At 55.9% G+C, this 20,096-nt stretch overlaps 5 protein-coding genes, 1 long non-coding RNA gene and 1 pseudogene across 15 annotated transcripts; 3 read left to right on the forward strand and 4 right to left on the reverse strand.

Annotated features, from left to right (window-relative positions):
- Positions 1-134: 134 nt before the first annotated feature.
- LOC148397253 (hamartin-like) lies at positions 135-7,872 on the reverse strand. 6 transcript variants are annotated; one of them, XM_088377111.1, is made up of 22 exons: positions 7,717-7,872; positions 5,185-5,294; positions 4,947-5,053; positions 4,676-4,876; positions 4,293-4,437; positions 4,054-4,208; positions 3,906-3,979; positions 3,692-3,828; positions 3,553-3,629; positions 3,359-3,467; positions 3,209-3,294; positions 3,084-3,144; positions 2,583-2,800; positions 2,366-2,517; positions 2,260-2,303; positions 1,970-2,139; positions 1,716-1,898; positions 1,542-1,652; positions 1,342-1,476; positions 1,070-1,257; positions 829-936; positions 135-665 (listed from the first exon to the last, which is right to left on the reverse strand). In XM_088377111.1, exons 1-22 carry the CDS (start codon positions 7,815-7,817, stop codon positions 194-196), a joined length of 3,144 nt encoding a protein of 1,047 aa, XP_088233237.1. In that variant the 5' UTR covers positions 7,818-7,872; the 3' UTR covers positions 135-193. The 6 variants fall into 6 exon arrangements, with proteins under 6 accessions (XP_088233237.1, XP_088233236.1, XP_088233235.1 ...); XM_088377110.1 differs by having other exon boundaries at positions 2,583-2,797; positions 3,547-3,629; XM_088377109.1 differs by having other exon boundaries at positions 3,547-3,629; positions 7,717-7,871.
- A 6-nt stretch (positions 7,873-7,878) lies between these two features.
- LOC148397254 (bile salt-activated lipase-like) lies at positions 7,879-10,139 on the forward strand. The gene is made up of 9 exons (XM_088375333.1): positions 7,879-7,885; positions 7,997-8,127; positions 8,634-8,741; positions 8,805-8,928; positions 9,014-9,200; positions 9,289-9,492; positions 9,559-9,756; positions 9,877-9,984; positions 10,064-10,139. Exons 1-9 carry the CDS (start codon positions 7,879-7,881, stop codon positions 10,137-10,139), a joined length of 1,143 nt encoding a protein of 380 aa, XP_088231459.1.
- On the reverse strand, positions 8,018-11,287 carry LOC148397255 (uncharacterized; annotated as a pseudogene). The gene is made up of 3 exons (XR_015858513.1): positions 11,216-11,287; positions 10,964-11,065; positions 8,018-10,654 (listed from the first exon to the last, which is right to left on the reverse strand). The product of XR_015858513.1 is annotated as an uncharacterized LOC148397255 (transcript).
- Positions 11,288-11,505: 218 nt separating this feature from the next.
- On the reverse strand, positions 11,506-14,515 carry sdhaf1 (succinate dehydrogenase complex assembly factor 1). Its single transcript, XM_088377145.1, has 2 exons — positions 12,668-14,515; positions 11,506-12,233 (listed from the first exon to the last, which is right to left on the reverse strand). Exon 2 carries the CDS (start codon positions 12,084-12,086, stop codon positions 11,838-11,840), a length of 249 nt encoding a protein of 82 aa, XP_088233271.1. The 5' UTR covers positions 12,087-12,233; positions 12,668-14,515; the 3' UTR covers positions 11,506-11,837.
- On the forward strand, positions 12,684-15,291 carry nudt18 (nudix (nucleoside diphosphate linked moiety X)-type motif 18). 4 transcript variants are annotated; one of them, XM_088377139.1, is made up of 8 exons: positions 13,005-13,076; positions 13,172-13,243; positions 13,475-13,701; positions 13,786-13,896; positions 13,960-14,062; positions 14,140-14,263; positions 14,600-14,721; positions 14,801-15,291. In XM_088377139.1, the coding sequence occupies exons 3-8, from the start codon at positions 13,537-13,539 to the stop codon at positions 15,184-15,186; spliced, it is 1,011 nt and encodes a 336-aa protein (XP_088233265.1). In that variant the 5' UTR covers positions 13,005-13,076; positions 13,172-13,243; positions 13,475-13,536; the 3' UTR covers positions 15,187-15,291. The 4 variants fall into 4 exon arrangements, with proteins under 4 accessions (XP_088233266.1, XP_088233264.1, XP_088233265.1 ...); XM_088377140.1 differs by lacking the exons at positions 13,005-13,076; positions 13,172-13,243 and adding an exon at positions 12,684-12,801; XM_088377138.1 differs by lacking the exon at positions 13,172-13,243 and having other exon boundaries at positions 12,918-13,076.
- Positions 15,292-16,100: 809 nt separating this feature from the next.
- Positions 16,101-19,286, reverse strand: hspb8 (heat shock protein family B (small) member 8). Its single transcript, XM_088377143.1, has 3 exons — positions 18,785-19,286; positions 17,582-17,645; positions 16,101-16,690 (listed from the first exon to the last, which is right to left on the reverse strand). The coding sequence occupies exons 1-3, from the start codon at positions 19,179-19,181 to the stop codon at positions 16,522-16,524; spliced, it is 630 nt and encodes a 209-aa protein (XP_088233269.1). The 5' UTR covers positions 19,182-19,286; the 3' UTR covers positions 16,101-16,521.
- Positions 17,221-18,559, forward strand: LOC148397259 (uncharacterized). The gene is made up of 2 exons (XR_015858752.1): positions 17,221-17,714; positions 17,779-18,559. It is a non-coding gene; the product is annotated as an uncharacterized LOC148397259 (long non-coding RNA).
- Positions 19,287-20,096: the final 810 nt, after the last annotated feature.

The raw sequence follows: 20,096 nt of genomic DNA on the forward strand, positions 1-20,096 counted from the left end.
AAAAACTAAAAAAAAAACTCCTGGGGGATAAAAAAAGGAAAACATTTGACAAGAATAAAATCAAACCATTTTAAGAAAATGAACTTCATCACTTGTGTTGCACGTGACCTGAAATAAAAGCCCAAACGGCGGCGTGAGGTTTAATCCCTTTATTTTCTCGCCTTCTCATTGACGAGAATCAAAACGGCTGTCGTCACATGTGCGCCGTCACGTGGTCGTAGTCCATGATGCTCAGCTCGCGCCGTCTTGGCATGATGGCCGGTGACGGGCCGGAGGGCGGGGCCGACAGGCGGGCCCGCACCGGACGACTTCCTGCCAGGAAGTCGCCGTCACCGCCCGGACTTCCTGTCCGGACCTCCTCATCTTCCTTCAGCTTTTCATCTTCACCGTCGTCTTGGTCATCCTCATCATCCTTGTTCTCTGGCTGCGCTGCCGCCGCCGCCTCCTCCTCCTCCTCCGGACTGTGATTGGCCGGTCTGAAGAGCTGCCACGCCCTCTGCTCCAGGAAGGAGCCAATCGCCAACGGCGACTCGTTGGGGGACGGCGAGAGAGGCGACGACGACGAAGCGCCGGCGGGGAAGAGGAGGGGTGAAGTGGACAGGCGGCACGCGCCGTTCACGACCGAGGAAGAGGACGTCTGGAGATCGGGCTCTTCCAGGGCGGGCCTGCGGGACAAAAGATGATGACATCAGGCTGTTGTCATGAGAAGGCCTCTGCTTCCTGTGACCTCACCATTGCACAAGTACCATGACAACGGAATGACGTCGAAATGGTTGCGTGCTGACCTCATCATGTGAAGATGTGTGTGTGTGTGTGTGTGTGTTTGACCTGCTGAGAGCATCCACAACGCCGTAGAGGTGAAGCATCTCGCTTTGCAGAGTCTGGACCGTCTTCCGCAGCGTTGCGCATTGGGCCTCGCATGCCGACAGCTCCCCCCTGACAAGACAGAAGAGAGAGCAAGTGCGTGCATTTCAGGACACACCCTTTACACAGAGACAGACGGACGGACAGACAGAGACGGACAGAGACAGACAGAGAGACAGAGACAAACAGACAGACAAAGACAAACCTGCTGCGCCTCTTGTGGTCGTCCAACAGCTCCTTGTGAAGTTCTACGAGCGTCTCCTTGTGGGCCAGTTGCTTGTCCAGCTCGGCCGCTCTGTGATTGGCCGCTTCCAGCTTCTGCCTGTGCTCCTGCTCCGCCTCCTTGGCACGACCGAACTCTCGGCGGGCGCCGCCGCCCGGCTCGCTTGCCTCCTGGAGAACAAATTGCGTGCGCATCTCGCGACGGTGAGCTCAAACGTCCCGTCGGCTGTCGCGCGCGCGCGGGCGTGTACCGACAGTGCGGCGGTGGCGTGGCGTCGGCGGCTGCAGTGCGTCCAGTCGGCGCGTGAGAGCTTTGTTGGTTTCTGTGAGCACAATCAGTTGTCGGTTGAGCAGGAAGCTCTGCCGGCGCAACTCGTCGCTGCTCCTCAACTGAAACGGGACATGGTCGCAGTCATGGCCTGCATTTGACGGTGGAGCCGCCCTCGCCCGCTCACCTTGAGCGACAGCCGGCTCAAGTGGCGCTCGGCCTCGGAAGCCCTGTGCCTGGCCTTCTGAAGCTGCGTCTCCAAATCCCTCATCTTCACCTGACACTCCTGAAGCTCGCTCTGGAACGGCCAATCAGTCAACTGTCAACCAATTGCAGGAGGGAGGGCGTGAGCGTCACTCACCTGCAGCGCCAGACGTTGCGCGCGATGTTCCTGCTCCTGCCGGAGCAAGTGTTGCACGTGCGCCTGCAGCTGTTGCCCGTGCTTGTCGGCGTCCAGCCGCAGCCGAGCGCAGCGCCGCTGCTCGGCCTCCAGGCTGCTGGTCAGCGCCCTCGTCTCCTCGTCCTGCAGCGCCAGCTGAGCGCACTGCCCGAGCGGCGGAAAAGCACAACCTCCGGCATGGAGTAGCCACGGGCGAGCGCCGATACCAACCGTACCATGGCGACGGTCCGCTCCTCCAGCGCGGCGGCGCTGACCACCCGCCGTAGGAGGCGTCGGTTCCTGATGGCGTGCTGCTGACGTTTGAAGCGCTCGTACTGCAGCTGAGCCTGCGCCAGCTGCAGGCCTCGCCGCAGCGCCTCCGCGTCCTCCGCCTGCGCGCAGCCTCCTGACACGCGTGCGCACATGCGAATTTCGGACGTTCATAGCAATCCATGAAAATAAAATCCCCCCCCAAAAAAAATCAACAGCCAAGGCCTTTGCTTTTCTTTCACGCTTTCACCTTTACCTGCACAAGGGTTGCGATCCAACAGCTTGCCCGAGGCCGAAGACCTGCATACAAAAATGAATTCAATTATTGGGCAGTGGTGCGCTTGCTTTTCATTTTGAGTCACCTCCGGCTAAGGCTAACGCTAGCAGCGTGCGTGTCGTGTCCGTGGGCAATGAGGCAGTCCAACAAGTCCAGAGGAGACGCAGCGGTCAGATCTTCCTCCTCGTCATTGTCGCGCTTCTCACGGTGCTGGGCCGCCATCTTCCGCTGCGCCTCCTGCACGGGCAAAAAGCGGCGCCGAGGTCATCGACGCGGCCGTCGACGGGGCCGAGGTCGGTTACCTGCGCCTTGTTCTTCACAAACAAAAGGGCGGCGCGGGGAAGCGCCAACTCAAACAGGAAGTCGTAAGAGGGGGCGGGGCCCGGCGAATCGGGGCAGGGAGGAGGAGGAGGGGCTAAGTCGGACACGGGTGGGATTTGGCGGCGGGCGGGCGTGGAGGTGAGGGAGAGGGAATGCAGGGAGGAAGAAGGGCGGGGCTGCGCTGAGCAGGCCGGGCCTGCTGGAGAGAAAAGAAAAGGTCAGAGGGGAGAGGTGCCACGCGGCGCTGGCTGGGCGGGTCGAATGATGCAGAGGGAGAGTGGGATAGTCAAAGGGGTGTGTTGACAGTGTGATGGATGGATGGATGGATGGATGGATGGATGGATGGATGGATGGATGGATGGATGGATGGATGGATGGATGGATGGACGGATGGATGGATGGATGGATGGATGGCTTGGGCGGAGCATCCAGTCAAAGGTGATGGGCCTGGCTTCGGGGCGGAGCCCGGCGCTTGAGCTCACCTTCAATGGCATGGCAAAGCGCTGGCCCCACGGCCTCCATCCTGATGGGCTGCTCTCCGACCTGCGGGAAGTGACAGAGGCTCATCCTGCTGCTCCTCCAAAAGACAAGGCTGGAAAAGCGGCACCTGGGAAACGTCTGCACGCCGGGCGCTGTCTGAACCGTCGCCTGTGGCTGGGCCCGCCGCGCACGGCGATGCACCACATTTTGCACCTGAACACACACCAAGCATGTAGACAAGCATGCACATATAGTATGCTGGATGTGTGTGTGTCACCTGAAAGCGAGTTGTTTCTATTCAGGGGCTGGTCGGGGCTTACGGCCACCTTTTCCGGAGGCGGGGTGGACAAACCACATTGAGAGGAGGGGCTCCACGTGACGTCGAGCTGGACACGTGACCATATCATCACCGTAAATGTGCAACAGAAACGGTCACATCTGCCACGTCATTCACACGCTACGCACACGCACGTCCGGGCGGTCCACGTGGAGCGCGCTTTCCGAGGGGGACCAAGTGTGCGTCCGGGCGGCGTCCTCGCTGCCGCACGCTGAGGAGACAACAGGCAGCGGTCAGGGACAGACAGCAAGGTGAAAGGCGCAAGTGACTCACCGCCGACGAGGCAGGTTTGGTCAAGGTGAGCGGGTAGGGGCGGGGCTAGTGTGTGCTCATCACAGGAGGACTCCAGAGGGTCCAGGGAGACTCGGGAGCACTCCACGATGATGTCGTGAACCTCGTAGCCACGCCACCTGATGCCACAAATTGGACATTTCAAAATAAAATTCTCATCAGTCCGCAGGGTGACTTGGGGGTGGCACCAACTGACCTGGAAGGATCCACTTCCGAGTCCTGAGTCCCACTCACCAGCTCAGGATGAACACGCACGTGGTCCAACATTGGCTGACACGGGACCCAAAAAAAGAACATCAACAACATTGGTCACACAGGGTCAACTCGCGGCGTCAACCGTGTACCTTGACCACACGGTGGAAGGTGTCCAGGTTTTCCTTCATGCTGTAGTGCAGGCGCAAGTACGACAGGAAGTTACACGGGAACATTCCGTACAAGCGGTGGAATAAGGCGTACGCTCCGGCGTGAAGGTGGACCAGGTGGGACGCGGGGGCGTGGCCTGTGCGGCGGGCGCAACTCACGTTTACAAGCGCAAATACGAAAGGGACCAGCTAAGACGCTAACTGCTGCCTGCACGCATCACCGGGGTTTTTGAGGCTCCATGATGCCAGGCGTCCAAAGACGTCAAAGAAGTCGTAGATGTGTTGCTTGGCGGCCTGAGGGATCATGGGTAAGAGCGTCACGATCACCAGCACTCCAGGGACCAGCATCATCACATCGCCGTCGCTCTAAAAGGCACAACGTGGCAGCTTGTTTGCGATTTCACACGCGATTCCAAGACAAAAGTAAATGAGCAGCCGCGGGCGGGCGGCTCTTTCACGCTCTTGGCGTAACGGAGTCTACTGGAGACAAAAGCGCAGAGAAGCTTCTTCCCCATCCGCTTGGAGCACAGCAGCCTTCAATCCGGAGATGTTCTTCACACGAGTGCGTCTGCGCATGACTTTAGCGTGCGTGCGCGCGTTTCACCTTGAGGCAGCGCAGCAGCGAGGTGAGCAGAGGTGATCGGCTGACGTGATGAATCCATGGCGGCTGCCCGCTGATCACGTGACCGAGCAGAGTGACGGCGGCCAACCGGCTCGCCGGCCTGCACACCGCCTCATTTAGTTTGTCCAGCAGGGCCTGAGAGGAGCACGCCGGCGCACACGGACGGACGGACGGACGGCCATGCTATATTAAAAGGGAGGCTACACCAATGTGCAGAAAACAACGTGTGTGTGTGCGCGCGTGCGCGCGCAACCTTGTGGAGAGGTTCTCGGATGGAGGAGAGTAGCGTCAAAGCCGAGGCACATGAAGAAGAGTTCAAGTAGAAATCCACCAGACTGCTGAGCACAGCGCCTCCTTTGTCTGCCAGGACACATTGCCGTCAACACGGCCAACAGCCACACAAAGTGACCCAAAGGCAGGCACCCACGTGCGCATGCAAGCGAAGGGGCGGGCGAGGCTACTGTCAAGGCCACTCGGGTCAGGTAGCGCACCTGAACTCAGCTGGTGGCTAATTGCCACTCGGCCTTGCTCCGCCTCCTGTAGGTCTGAACTGTCCAATGAGAGCAGGAGCTCACCAATGCTCACCTGCTCCTTGGACATCCTGCGCATACCAAGAAACACACTCATGAATAAACACAAACCCCCAACACACAAACAGTTTTTATGGATTATGCATAGTTAGGAAATAATAATAATCACAACATGAGATCAAAAGTTTGAATGATGCAATAGAGGCAGCAACAGCCATTTCAAATGGAGGTCTCCATGGTAACCGATCCATTTCAATTTATTTGTCAAGTTAGCCACTTCTTAATATCACGCGCAGCCACCTTTGCTCAGTCACGTGCGCAACAGGCTTGCGCAGCAGCCACTCGGTTAGCCTTGCGCAGAGCTAACATGCTAACAGCTGTCACGCAAACATAAAGCCATTATTGTTATGAAATGGCTTTCGATGAGCCAACCAGCTCCACGGGCGACTCGCGGTGACGTCAACGCGAACGCGAGCTCGTTGCCGTAAGGTTGAAAGATTTCAAAGTTTGTCTAGTTTTGGGGGGTTTTTACCTTCAGACGCGTTGAGCAGAGCAGGACGCCGCCATGTTGAGCATCTAATGCCCCGCCCACAACGGGCAATCCGACACCTGCGCCTGTCAGTCAATGCTTTGAGCGGCGTTCGGGGCAAGGAGAAAAAGTATGGAAAAGTCAACGCTCGAGTTTTTCTCAAGTGAATAAAAGCCCCAAACGAAATGAAGGGTTACGCTCCAGCTCGCCCGAGGGCCGCGACCCTCCTGAGGTCTGAAAATGGATGGATGGAAGTCGATAAATGGATGGATGGAAGTCGATAGCGCTTCATGTGGACGCACTTTATGTTCGCGTTACAAAACCTCACGTTGCCCCGTTCACATACACTAACGGGACACTGCGGCCACGCAAGGCGCTGCCACGTCCACTGGGAGCAAATTAGGATTTAACATCTTGCTCGAGGACACTTGGACATGGTCAAACCGACATTTGCGACATTTGCGTGTGCACACGATGCATTTTGTTTGACAGCGATAACAATATCGGCACGCATCCAATGGAAGTGTGCGACCACGTGTAATGATTGACTGGAGACCGATAAAGTAGCAGCATCTGCACTCGTCCCCACGTCCTCATGTCACTTGACGTCAATATATTATATATACATATGTGTGTGTGTGTATATGTATATATATATATATATATATATATATATATATATATATATATATATATATATATATATATATATATATATATATATATATATATATATATATATATATATATAACAAACTAACCTGCGTGTCACATGGTTAATGTTTGGCACCACGCCCAGCCTGTTTCCGTGAGTCGGAACTCTACGAAGGAATGGGACTTGACCCGACTTGGCCTTTGGGTGAGCGTTCGGCTTTGTCACCTTAACCTAGGGTGCCCACCCCGTCAGCCCGCCCCCGCGCGTAACCAGGCGCACGCCTTGCTTGCCCATCCAGCTCGGCGGCGGCTATATAAGGCAGCCGCCGCCGAGCGGGCGTGAGAAAAGACAAAGCTGAAGATGAGTGTGACCACCACGCTGTCACTGTCGCTGGTGCTGATGAGCATCTCCCTCTCGTCGGTGTCGTCCGCAAAGGTTGCGCGGGCGCACCTGAGGGTGGTGCAGACGGAGAGCGGCAGCGTTCAGGGTACCAACAAACGCACGGGACTGTTCACGTCCGTGGACGTGTTCAAAGGGATCCCCTTCGCCGCCAGTCCCGGACTGTGGGAGAAACCGAAACCCCATCCAGGATGGGACGGTAGGTCAAGGGACCTCTCCGGAGCCCCGCCTCGTCTTCGAGCGTGAGGAACAAATGTTTGTTTGCTCCTCTTGCCCGAACCGCAGCAGAACTTGAAGCGCTTCGCCCCCAAAACGCTCGTCGTTTGTGTGCGTAGGGGTGCTGAAGGCCAGCAAGTACGCCGAGCGCTGCCTGCAGGTGTCGCTGTTGCAGACCGAGACTCGCGGCAGCCTGGATTGTCTCTACCTCAACATTTTTGTGCCTCAAGCGAGCACACGTACGTAGCCACTCACTGCACGTCAGGGCTGATGTCACATCAGCTCTTGCACCTCGTCACGTCGGACGCCGCCGTGTCACGTATTTGGTGTGACGCCAGATTTGATTTCAGAAATCGCGCCGGCTTCCACCTGGGATGTCCCAGCAGATGACACGCGCGCAAGAGCTCGCATCTGGCGTCGCACCAGATGTAGTTTTTTTTGGGGGGGTGGGGGTCAAACACGCGCGCGTGCACAGGCACAAGTACGTCGTCATATGCGGGAATCAAACTCACAATACAGGTCACGTGTGATGTAACACGAAAGCTCCTCGCATCTGGTGACATCCTGAGGACCGGGTTCATAAAAGCACGCTTGCACGCACGCACATTTGCACGCACATTTGCAAGGTGATCGCCCAAATCAACGGTCCTGCGTGTGCGGGTCAGTGTCGTCCAACCTGCCCGTCATGGTGTACCTGTTCGGAGGGGCCTTCCTGCTGGGGGCGTCCAACGACTTGGCCATCCTGGGAGACTCGCTGTACGACGGCAAGGAAATGGCCGAGCGCGGGAAGGTCATCGTGGTGTCGGCCAACTACCGCGTTGGAACCTTGGGCTTCCTCAGCAGCGGAGACGCTCGCATGCCAGGTGCGCAAATGGCTGCAAATCGTTCGTTCACGCATGCACTGGAGAGCCGCGGAGGAGGAGCCTGGGCAGGTCGAGCTAACTTGCGCGCGCGCGCGTGTGTGTGTACTTCAGGGAACTACGGTCTGTGGGACCAGCACGCCGCCATCTCCTGGGTGCGAAGGAACATCGCCGCATTTGGAGGAAACCCGGACAACATCACCATATTTGGACAGTCGGCAGGGGCCGCCAGCGTCAGCTTCCAGGTGGCCTCGCTAACCCTTAGACCAGTGGTTCTTAACCTGGGTTCGATCGAACCCTAGGGGTGTCACCTGAACCCTAGGGGTGTCACCTGAACTCTAGGGGTTCGATCGAACCCTAGGGGTTCGGTGAGTCGGTCTCAGGGGTTCGACAGAGTCTCCACTGAGGAGGTCCGAACAAATCTGATTTATTGTGTAAATTCTGATTTACCAGTATGTAATTTGTTGTGAGTTCATGCATTGGGTTGGTTTTGTTCTTTGAACAAGGTGATGTTCATGCATGGCTCATTTTGTGCACCAGTAAAAAACATCTATGTCTAGAATTAAAAAAAAAAAAAAGAAAAAAAAATCACTAACGAGGGGTTCGGTGAATGCGCATATGAAACTGCTGGGGTTCGGTACCTCCAACAAGGTTAAGAACCACTGCCTTAGACAAATTGAATTGCTTGGGCCAGGAAAAGAGAGACGCTATCGTTAGCCGCCATGCTAAGTGACCGCGGTGGTGCGTGTAGATGTTGTCCCCGTACAGTAAAGGTTTGTTCCGGCGAGCCATCACTCAGTGCGGCGTGGCCTTGAGTCCTTGGGCTCTGCAGAGGGAACCCATGGCAATCACCAAGAAGGTAGCCAACGCATCACTTCCTCTTTGTCCTCATCAGCGATCACACAATGGCCGTTTGCTGCAGATCGCCCGTAAGGTCGGCTGTTACCGGAGCGACGAGGACCTGATGTTGACGTGTCTTAAGATGACCGACCCGGTGGGTCTCACCATGGCGGGAAAAATTGACATCCTGCAACTGCTGGGCAACGGTGAGGACGGACGGACGAGGCAGACGGGGACGGACGGGTGCCCCCCCTCCTCGGCGAGGTTAAAGCTCCTCTGCGGCCTTTGCAGGCGTGGTCATGGATCTCTTGGAACACGCCCCCGTGGTGGACGGCGACTTTCTCCCCGACCAGCCCGCTCGCCTTTTTCACAACGCCGCCGACGTGGACTACATGGCCGGCGTCAACTCCATGGACGGGCACATCTTTGCGGGCGTCGACGTGCCCTCCATCAACCGCAGGAAGGCAAACACCACCGTGTGAGCCCCATGCCGTACCGACCGACCGACCGACCGACGTCGGTCAAGATGAAACCTTAAGCCAAATCTTGGTCGTCGCCGTCGTCAGGGAGGACGTGAGGGGGCTCCTGATGGGCCTGACCAAAGAAAAAGGTACGGCGGCTGTGGAATCGGCATTCCGCGTGTACTCCGCCCACTGGGGCTCGGCCCCGGATCCGGCGGCGGTGAAGAAGACGGTGGCTGACATCGAGACCGACTTCCTGTTCCTGGTGCCGACCCAGACGGCGCTTCAGCTCCACGCCAACCAAAGCGGGTCAGTCCCCAAGGGGCTTTCAGAGGCTGAAAAGTTGCCCGAGTTGAGCCTGTTTTTGTCCCTCAGCACTGGCCGCACCTTCTCCTACCTGTTCAATATGAAGACGCGCATTCCGGGCTTCCCCCGCTGGGTGGAGGCGGAGCATAGCGAGGACCTACAGTATGTCTTTGGCAAGCCTTTTGCGACGCCGCTCATCTACTTCCCGCGACATCGCGACCTGTCCCGGTACATGATTGCATACTGGACCAACTTCGCCAAGACCGGGTACGGTGGTAGCCGACCTCAGAGTGGTTGAGACGCTCCCGTTTCAAGTCAAGTCAAGTCAAGTCAAGTCAAGTCAAGTATTTCCTTCTTTGTCTTTGTGTCTCCCCGGTCGGTGTCCAGCGATCCCAGTCAAGGAAACACTAAGGTTCCGGTCCCGTGGCCCGCCTTTGGCAAAACCCGTCGTCCCTTCCTGACCATCAACCACCAGATGAGCAAGTCGTCCGTCGGGTCTCTGTTCACTCGCCGTTCACTCGCCGAGTTCCCGTCGATAGCGGCCGCTAACGTGCTCTCTTCTCTGTCTCGCCAGCTACGACCTGAGGCAGAGCTACGTCGCCTATTGGACCGAGACGTACGGCGCCCTGCCGTCAGCGTGGCCAGCGTGACCCCGATGCACCCGTGACTACGACCACCTATTGAGCGGCTAGCGAGGCGATGAGCTACGAGGCGCTATGTTGCCCGATCAAACTTTGATCGCTTCAGCAAATCCAATAAAATCCCTTGAAGTGAAAGGAGTGACGCCACTTTTCAAGGATGTCCGCGTCAACCCATCAATTCATCAGTAGTAGAGAAATTGAAGTCTTGACTGGCACCTTCAAGGGCCCCGAGCGCTCTCTTTTGACCCATGTGTCCTTGGCCAACGCAGGCGGTGGCACGAGACAAAACTCGAGTCAATCTCCATTCTTCTGAAAGGGACTGTTTTCATCTGCAAGTGGCTGCCGGTCACAACAAACAAGCTCAGTGACGAGGCGAGAAAAGACGACTTGGCCTCTCGACGAGAGGTGCCACACGCGCGGCGAAGATGGCCACGCTTTGCTCCGCCTGGGTGTTCAACGCCGCCGACCGGGGTCGCGCGTGGGTTCTCGCGTGCAAATTGAGCCACGCTCAGGATGCACTCTCTCTGCATGCGAGCGCACACGCACACACACACACACACACACACACACACACACACACACACACACACACACACACACACACACAAGCACACACGCACACACGCACGCACGCACGCACGCACGCACGCACACACACACGCAGTCGCAAGAGAAATTCTTGGGACCTTCAACTTTTCAGACTACCCAAGCTCATCAATCAAATGTCATCCACGTCATTTTCCAAGAATCGGGCGGAAATTTGATGAGAAAAAAAAATCACGATGGTGATAATCTAAAATAGCGCAGGCGGGCGGACGGGGGTTTGGCCGTACCTTGTAGGCGTCCAGCCGGTTAGCCAGGCGGAGGCGGGTGGCCGCCGCCAGCAGGTCGCGGTTCTCCGGGCTGTCCGAGCTCAGCCACCTCAGCAGCGTCACCTGCGGCCGGCAGTTGCGCAGCGGTCATGCTCGGTGGTAGCAGCCAAACTGCGAGTGAGTCAGGCGCTCGAGCGAGGTGGGACGAATGAGAAGAAGAAAACTTTAGCGTGTTGCATTGGACGTGGTCATCTTCCCGCCGCAGTTCCTCACTTGCAGCGTTTTCGTACCCATATTACTTTCCTGTTCCCCCTTCTTCTTCTTTGTCGTCTTGCTGGTGCTCATTAGCCGTAAGCTAAAGCTCTGCCGCCACCTGGCGTCCGCGCGGTCTCACTGCCATGATGGGAGGGATTGCCGTGGAGCACGTTTTCAAAACTCGATCCGATTTGGATTTGTCAAAGGTTAGTACGATTTTGACTCTCACATAGAAACTGGGAAAAAAATATTTCACGAGTTTGTCTTCAAAATTCAAAACAAATCAACACAAGGGAGAACAACAAAGCTCCTCTTCAGTATTCCACGTTTTAATGTGACCATTTTCACGTGACATCACAATCTAAAATTCGTCCCATTACAACATGATGGTGGTGAAGTTGGTCTGGAAAACTGCTCACGACGCAGCTGAACAAGCACAACACGCAGGATGTCGGCGCGTCTATTCTCATTTCGTCACGTCATGTCGACGTCGCGCATATACAAGTTGCGTGTCGGTGGAGACGTACGTACGTTCACATGCAGATTGTGGTGCATTGAACGTTGCGCACGTCAAATGTCGGCAACGTCAAAGGTGCTGGCTCTGGCATAGCCAGCCAGCCCGCCCACCCACCGGTGGGTGTCAGCTGCGCTCTTTGCTTTTGGCGAAGGTTCCCAGCTGTTTGGTGTTGACGTCCTTAAGCTGCTCCAGCTGCCGCTGAGCTCGCCGGAACAAATACTCGATATGCATCACGTCGGTCTTCTTGATGCCGGCGTTCTCACGGAACTCGTCTCGGATGCGGGGCAGGAAGCCCGGCTTGTCCCGCCCGGCCCGCAGGAACTGTCGGTACAGGGCCAAGACCTGAGTTTGCAGCTTGCTGTGCCGCGCCATCTGCGATGCCTGCGGAAGACGCCAGAAGCTACGCGCGGCCACCGGGCGTGAGGGCAAACGTCTCAAATGTCCAGCGAAGCTTCGACCCAGAACGCTTCCTCAGTCGACCCAGGTGAGCTCGGGCTGGCTGGCGTGCTGGCCGGCCGGCTGACAGGAAGTACAAAACAATTTCGGATGCTAGAAAGCGGTGAGGATGCTCACTGGGTAACCATGGTAACTGAGTCTGCCAAGTCAACGGCCAGTCTGGACAAGATTTAAGTCATTCGTTTGAATCATTGCTCAATGCTTCGGCTTTCTTTTCAATGACATGGGGACACATGCTGAAAAGCAATAAGCGCCAAACTAATCGCGTGATGACGAATCAGCGGATGTCAGGTTGACATTATTCGTCTGTTTGTACATTATATAGTTCGAGAAGAACATACAGTACAAATGAGCGACGAATTAAGAGTGTCGGGAAGGAGAAGGCGTCAGACGCGCGTGTGCACGCACACACGTATATGCAATCACAAAAAGCCTCAAGAAAACGAATTGACTTGTTGAAAGAAACAAAACAGACGTCAGGCACAGCAACGACTTACTTGAACTCACCGCTTGATTGTCAGTCAGCAGTTTGACGACGTCATTGAGTTGGCGTCCGAAGGACAGACGGCCTTCTCGACATTAGCTCACTCGTTAGCCTAGCCAAGTTAGCGTGTTGAGAATGAGAGCACACGTACGTACTTCTGATTCCTTCTTTCAAAATAAAATGCCACTCGCTTCGAATTCACTGAACAAAGACGGGGACGTGCGTCGAGACAACGTGATATCAAATTTCCACCGCTTCCCTTCTTACACACACACGCACACATTTGTCTCCGATTCTCTAACATGAACATATAAAAGTTGTTGTTTTGTAAAACTTGAAGGTGAAAGCTAATGTACGTCCGGTAGCGTGATGACGTCTCAAATGTCAAAACACCGCACATTTGACATCAGGCGGAAAATCAGGTCCGTGGAAGTCTTTCTACTCTTTACTGAAATGTTGCGTTCGCTAACTGCCGGCGGCCGATCATCTCATCTGATAGTAATGATTGACTTTTCAGTCCGCTGACCCTTTGCGGCGGCGGCGGCGGCGGCGCGCACTTCAGCTAGTAAGAGGATTGAAAGAAAAGAAGGCAAGGCCACTGACGAGTACATGTTGTCGCTCATGAAATGATTGTTTGCATACACATGAATAACATTGAACTTATTATGATATTTACATTCTGTTTTTTTATCACAACGAACTAAAAATGATGAGACTTTTGCGTTCTGCGGCTTTGCAAACGACCACATACTGCTCAGGGAAGGTTTCATTCAAAACAAATAGCTTGCCAACGTGGCTCAACTCCGCTGCTCTCCATCAGAGGCGCGCGGCAGCGGCCGACGGGAGGCCCGTGAGGCGGGCGGGCGGTCGGGCGTGCGTCACATGGAGGCGATGGCGGCGGAGCAGGTGGAGGCGCAGGTGGAGCGTCTGCTGGGCGGCCTCGGCTGCGAGGTGGCGCCGTGCGACGTCGGCCTGGAGCAGAGCAAGCCGGCGTCGCTCGGGAACAACGTTACCTACATCGTGTGCGCCGTCATCTTCAACGACACGGTGGCTGACGCACGCCGGCAAAAAGGCCAACGCCGCCGCCGCCGCTCGCCTCGCCGTCGTTACCCAAATGTTTGTGTGCGACAGGAGGAGATTTTGATGGTCCAGGAGGCCAAGCAGGACTGTTACAAGAAGTGGTACCTGCCGGCGGGGAGGGTGGAGGTCGGCGAGAGTCTGCAAGAGGCGCTGTGGAGAGAGGCGAGTGCAAACGTCGCCACTGCCAGCCAGGCGCCGGCTCCAGCCAATCAGCTCCCTGTGCAGGTGAAGGAGGAGGCGGGCTTTGAGTGCCGGCCAATCACCTTGCTGCTGATCCAGGAGCAGGGACCTCAGTGGATCCGCTTTATCTTCCTGGCCGAGATCACGGGTGAGCCGTCCCGAGTCGCGCCGCCCCAGTCGCGCCGCCAACGCTCGCCTTGCCTTTTCCCCCGTCTGCCTTTCCAGGTGGGAGCATCAAGACTTTGCTGTCGGCGGATCGGGACTCTCTCCAGGCCACCTGGTGGGACCGACGCGCCCCTCTCCCGCTGAGGGGCCGGGACATCCTGCGACTCATCGACTCGGGGCTCAAGTGAGACCCGCTTGCGTTTACGAGCCAAGTGCTCTCGGACCCGCTTCCGAGTCGTCGTGCTTTTGGACTCGTTTGGCCTCGGACCCTTCGCGGCCTGGCGCTCGTCGCCTTTTCAAGTCAAGTCAAGTTTATTTGTATAGCCCTAAATCACAAAGAGTCTCAAAGGGCTTCACATAGCCAAAAATTGACAATTATTCTCAAATAATAATTTAATAATTAAATAATCGCCTTTTGACTCTCTCTCTCTCTCTCTCTCTCTCTCTCTCTCTCTCTCTCTCTCTCTCTCTCTCTCTCTCTCTCTCTCTCTCTCTCGGGCCGGTTTCGGCATCCATTCAGGTACCGCCGCGACGCCTGGCATCCTGTCACTCTTCCTCTGGACACCGGCTGCCGCCACGTGGTCCAGAGGCTGGTGCTAATCTTCAGCGCCGACTCCAACGTCTGGCTCCTGCTGGTCAAAGGTAGACCCCCCCACCCCCGCCTGCGGATCGGGAAGCCCTTTTTGCCGCCATTGAGGCGTGTCAATGGCGTGTCGCGCAGGCCCCCGGCCCCACCTCCCCACGGCGGCGGCTTTGAAGACTCACGCCGTCACGTGGGCGGCCGACACGGTGGCGCGGGACGCCGTGCCGTCGGCGTACTACGAGCACAACGTCAACACGCTAGGCGTGTTGAGCCTGCAGCATGACGGACGGCAACACGGAAAGACGGACGGCGTGTGCTTCAACACGCTGGTGGCCCTGCAGCCCGACGGCGTGGCACGCCGGGAGGACGGCACCGGGATCCCGCCGGCGCCGCCTGCCCGGGGGCCGCCGCCCGTGGAGAACCCGCGCTACGTCTGGCACCGGGTCCTGTCGCCCGGGCTCAGGGACAAATTGCTGGAGAAGAGCGCCACGGCCGCCATTCTGCCCATGCACAGCCTTTACTGATGACCGCCAGTGGCCGGCCACGTGAAGGCCGGCGCCAAAGCTGATGTCCCTCCCGCCGTTGCTGCCGGCGGCGGGCCTAATAAATGTCCACTTGACGTCTCTGCATGTTTCAAGCACAATTCATTCCAATCAATCCAGCCACTTTGCATGTTCACAGACAAAAATGTGAAAAATGTGTGTGTATGTGCGTGCAAGCAAGCTTTGTGATCACGTTTCCTCGCTTGTCTTCTTGCTCACGTTGAGGGGAAAAGTGCGTTGTTCATCTTTCACAATGACTAAACTTTGTCTACAAAAACAACGAGCTTGCGCTCTAACTTTATTTTTCACACAACGCCATTAACCGGAAGTGTGTGTTCCTCGTTCCGTATGGCTGACTTCCCACATTAGTGAAAACAATGGAACCTCTGCTGGTCACATCGACTATTACAGTTGACCGCAACAAAACCCATTTTCCACGCATCACTGGGGCCATAAAAGCGAGACCACAAATGTGCTTCTTTTAGTTTGTGTTGGTTTTTCACCACACGTGACAAGCGTGACGGACGACTTCTTGAGAGCACTTTTGCTTGAAAACAGGAAGCTTTCCTCAAACGCAACTGCCATCAAGCACGGCTCCTTACGTTCCGTTTGCGCCGCATGGGAAAGGAGCGAGCGAGCGAGCGAGCGAGCGAGCGGGCAGATGAAGGAGGAATGAACTCACCTGCGCTGTGGGGATGGCGACACGCGCCTGTCTTGTGTGCAGGCACCATGAGTTCGATTCCCACATATGACGGTGTGCATGTGTATGACTTAAGAAAAAAAAGTTCACCTGCGCTGCCCGTGTGCTGACTTCCTGCTCGATTCTGGGCGTGGCTTCTTCACGCTCTATTTTCCTTTTCAGTACCGGGCGATAATGATGGCCGATACCTCGAGTATACTTTTAATGCATCCACTTTTATTGAAAAAAAAATATATATGTATAATGTGAACAGAGAGCATTCATGACGATTTGCCAACGTGTCCGACTGCTTGGGTGGAGCGCCGGTCAAACGACAACCAAAATCTACAAAGTTCTCGTTTGGGTTGAAAAGCTGCCCCTGATCAGCGCGTCAAGAGATACGTTACGCTATTGCGCGACCACGTGTGACTTCATCTGTTGCGTGATGTCACGATATGGCGCAATCACGTGTGACTTCATCCGTTGCGTGATGTCATGCCCGGTATTGCGCACCACCGGGACCTCACACGTTTATCATCGCATGCAAACAACATTAAAAAAACAACAACAAAAATCTGCTATATACGCTCAAATCGGCTGAAGGTGAAGACGGTCGCGCGGGGTGCGTCAATTTGGCGTTAGTGCACCGACGCCTCCTGGAGCTTAAGGGCCGAGTCTGCGTCCTCCTCAGCCGGCGCGTTGTCGCTGAAGAGGGAGTAGGGCGGCGTCTGGCGCGCTTCGATGATGAGCACGCCCTCGGGCGAGAGCGAGGCGAACACCGTCAGGGGGTCCACGTCCGTCGGGATCCTGTGTGGGTGTGGGGGCGCACACACACAAAACGCGCTTGAGCTTAGCACGGAAACATGGCAAAACGTTGTTGTCCTTCTAAAATGGACTTTGTTTCTCATCAACTCCAAACTTGAGCACCTGGCGGCCGGCCCTCTGATTGTATGGCGACAAAGTTGTTCGCATTCCCAAAACGGGCTTGAAAAAGTTAGAGCGGGAGATCCGCGCAAAAGGTTTTGCCAAATAAGGCCATCACGGCCGAGACGAGAGTGAGGAGAGCAGAGGAGTGGAGAGGAGAGGACGGAGAAAGGGGCGCCAGACGCTCCGCTGGGAACATCACCTCACTCGCCTATTTATAGTCGCGAATTGGGGGCCATCCAAGCGACAGCTGAGGCTGGATGAATCTTCCCTGAGATGGGCTTGACCGCCAAGCCGAACAGAGCGCATGGAACATGGCGCAACAATTTGTTTGCTGTCTTTGCTCGATTTCTTTTCATTTTCTCCACGCGAGCGAGCGGGCGGGCGGGCGGGCGGGCGGGCCAACGCTTTGTACGCGCCTCGGCTTGAAAGCCAAATGGCACAATGAGCCGTTTCTCACTTGGCAAGGCCAACGTGCCAACGCGGGTTCCAGCGTCGGCCGCGATGCGACGTGCGCATTGTGCGCATTGCACCTCAGGCGAGCCACTTGGGGACAAAAGTCAACAATTGCGCGGTTGAAAGTCGTTTGTTGACGCTGCTACGGGTGACAAAGGGGAATTTTAGCAGCCCGTCCACGCAGGCCCTATTGACACATAGCTGTTTGTTTGTTTGTTTGTTTGCTTGTTTGTTTGTTTGCTTGTTTGTTTGGTCTTATGCGCGCGCTACTCAGCTGCACGTGTTTGACGCCATGCGCCCACACAAATCGCGACTCACTGGATCTTCTTGGTGAAATTCTTGGTGACGATGCCGCCCTCCTCCTGCTTCTCTTCATGTTTTCCTGCGGGGAAAAAGACAAGCGCAGTGCTCAGAGAACACAGAACACTGAAGGTGCAAATTTCAGGATGGGGTTCGTATTTTGTTTTGTTTTGCCAGGAGCCCTGGCAAGACAAAATGGCTGACTTTCTTTTCAGGCACGACTTGACCCGAATCAAGTAGAATCACAGACTAGGCCGAGGTTTCCTGACCGATGCTGCTCCGATCGATCAGGACCGATCGGGCCTTCCGTTTCTAAGCGGGCTGCCGGCCGCCATGCGCTCCACCCCCCCTCACCCCCCCCCAAGCGACAGCTGCGGACTGACCCAGCCGGCCGCTCGCACAATCATGGAAGGGGGCGGGCCTTGGATATGACGCGGTCCCTGGAATTAGCCAAAGCATTGAACTTTGCCCATTTCTAACCGCCGTGCGCCTGAACTCCATGAGCGTAACGTCAACAACTGGTAACTTCCGGAACATTCTGTCCGGCGCTTTGATGGCAGCGGGCTGTTTGTCCGACTCGACTCGGCTCGGAGCTAAATCCGGCTCGCCGCCGGGGGAGCGACAGCAACGCTCGAGGAATGCAACGCAACAGGTGTCCGAGTTCCGGCCGAAGAGAACGCTGGACATGCAGTCACCGCCGCCACCGAGAAGTCATCCGGCGAGCCGACATGCTGGCTGTCACCGGTTGCGAAATTGTAGTGGTGCAAAACAATGCCAGCTTGCAATGGGTCATCTCACGTGGTGCCAGCCCGCCGCAGGCAGGCCCGTGGAACCACACTCACACAAAATATTCATTCAATGAAATGGCAAGTCCGACAAATGAGCGAAAATGACAATATGTTGTGAGAACGAGAAAATGTATGACAATCTGGAAAGTCAAAAGGCAAAACTGTAACTGATGATGGCAAAAATAAATGGGACATTTCCCTAAAATGACTTCTTTCGTCGTTTGTATAACTTCCCAAAAGGTCAATATAAGGCACGATTTGTTTTTCTTCAAATGGTTACCGATGAGAGCGAATGTTCAAAAAAAAAAAAGAAAGACAAAAAGAATACACTTGTAGACAGATGATGACGCAGCGCAGCGATGGTGCACTTTGACGAGAAAGGCGTGGCCAAACTCCAGCAAAAGCAACAACTACAGACTAAGATGTTGCTCACCTGACACTTCGACGAATCCCTCCCTGGTTTTGATGTTGAGCTCGTGCGACTTGAAGCTGTGCACGTTCACGCACACTTTCCACGGGTCCCCCGCCTGGGCGGCAGTGGCGGCGGCGGCGGCGGCGGCGGCGGACGAGGGCTCGAAGAGCGACGGCCCGGACTGGGGCCGGCGGCGTTCGGGGAAGGCCGCCCGCAAGCCGCCGCCGCCTCCGCCGCCCAGGCGGGAGCCCAGCCGGCCCGGCCTGGCCCAGTCTGGCCAGTCCATGGACAGGTCGTCCGGGAAGGGCGGCATGCCGAAGTCGTCCTCCGCCAGGAAGCGCGAGGTCATCGCGTCTCCGAAAGGGTCGCGCGGAAACCTCTGGCGCCCGCCCACGGCGTAAAAGTCTCCCTCCGACATGTCCGATGCAAGTCAAGAGAAGTTCGGCGACTTGTCGAGCGGTTGCGGGCGCATGGCCATCCAAGTCCGGAGAAGCCTACAAAAAGGAGGAGCCAATGGCCAGCCCCGTTGGCTGCGCCATTTTTATAGGGGCTCCGCTCCACCCACACCACCCCAGCCCAACCAGCAGGCGTTCTCCAAAGCCCTCGAACCTCGCCGAGAACGCCTTGGCCGTCAACTTGGCCCACTTGCGCTCACCCTCCCATCCCCTTCGACGCCGTTCTCAGATCAGCCATGCGGGCAACAAGCTGGTTTTGACAACGTTGGCCCTTTGGCGGAAATGAGTCACGCTGGCCAGAATAGAAGACCATGTCAAGACCATCAAGTCAGCGCGCCCAAATGACCGCGCCACGCACGCACGCACGCACGCACGCACGCACGCACGCACGCACGCACGCACGCACGCTGCCTTTTCCACCTCCACAAGAAGCTTTGCTCATCTTGGCGGGTGACGCACGCCCATTTCATGAATGGATGCATGCATGGATGGATGGATGGATGGGTAGATGGTGCCCAATACACTGGACCCCCACTTGCCCGCAGCTCCGCACCTACAGCGCCACGATTTGGCCAGTACAGTTTTTTTGAATACGAGATGTTTAAGGTGCCTTGTGACAGTTGCAGCTCATGTGAAATAAAGTTGTGTTGTATTTTAGCATCATTTTTCTTTTGAGTTTTTTCTCTTTACTACTACTACAATTTCTAGCAAGAATTCCCTCTAGGATTTTTAAAAACATTCGTTTTCTCGTAACAGGTTCTTTCAGGGTTTGAATGTATTTTTGATCATTTCAGGCCGTTGTTTTGTTTCGACAATTTTTCCCCTTTTTACAGCATCAAAATGAATTCCCAAAAAAATGCCATCAAAATATAGTTCTC

This window comes from Syngnathus floridae, chromosome 5 (assembly GCF_059516105.1).
Source record: "Syngnathus floridae isolate MCC-2025c chromosome 5, RoL_Sflo_1.0, whole genome shotgun sequence".
NCBI classification, from domain to species: Eukaryota; Metazoa; Chordata; class Actinopteri; order Syngnathiformes; family Syngnathidae; genus Syngnathus; species Syngnathus floridae.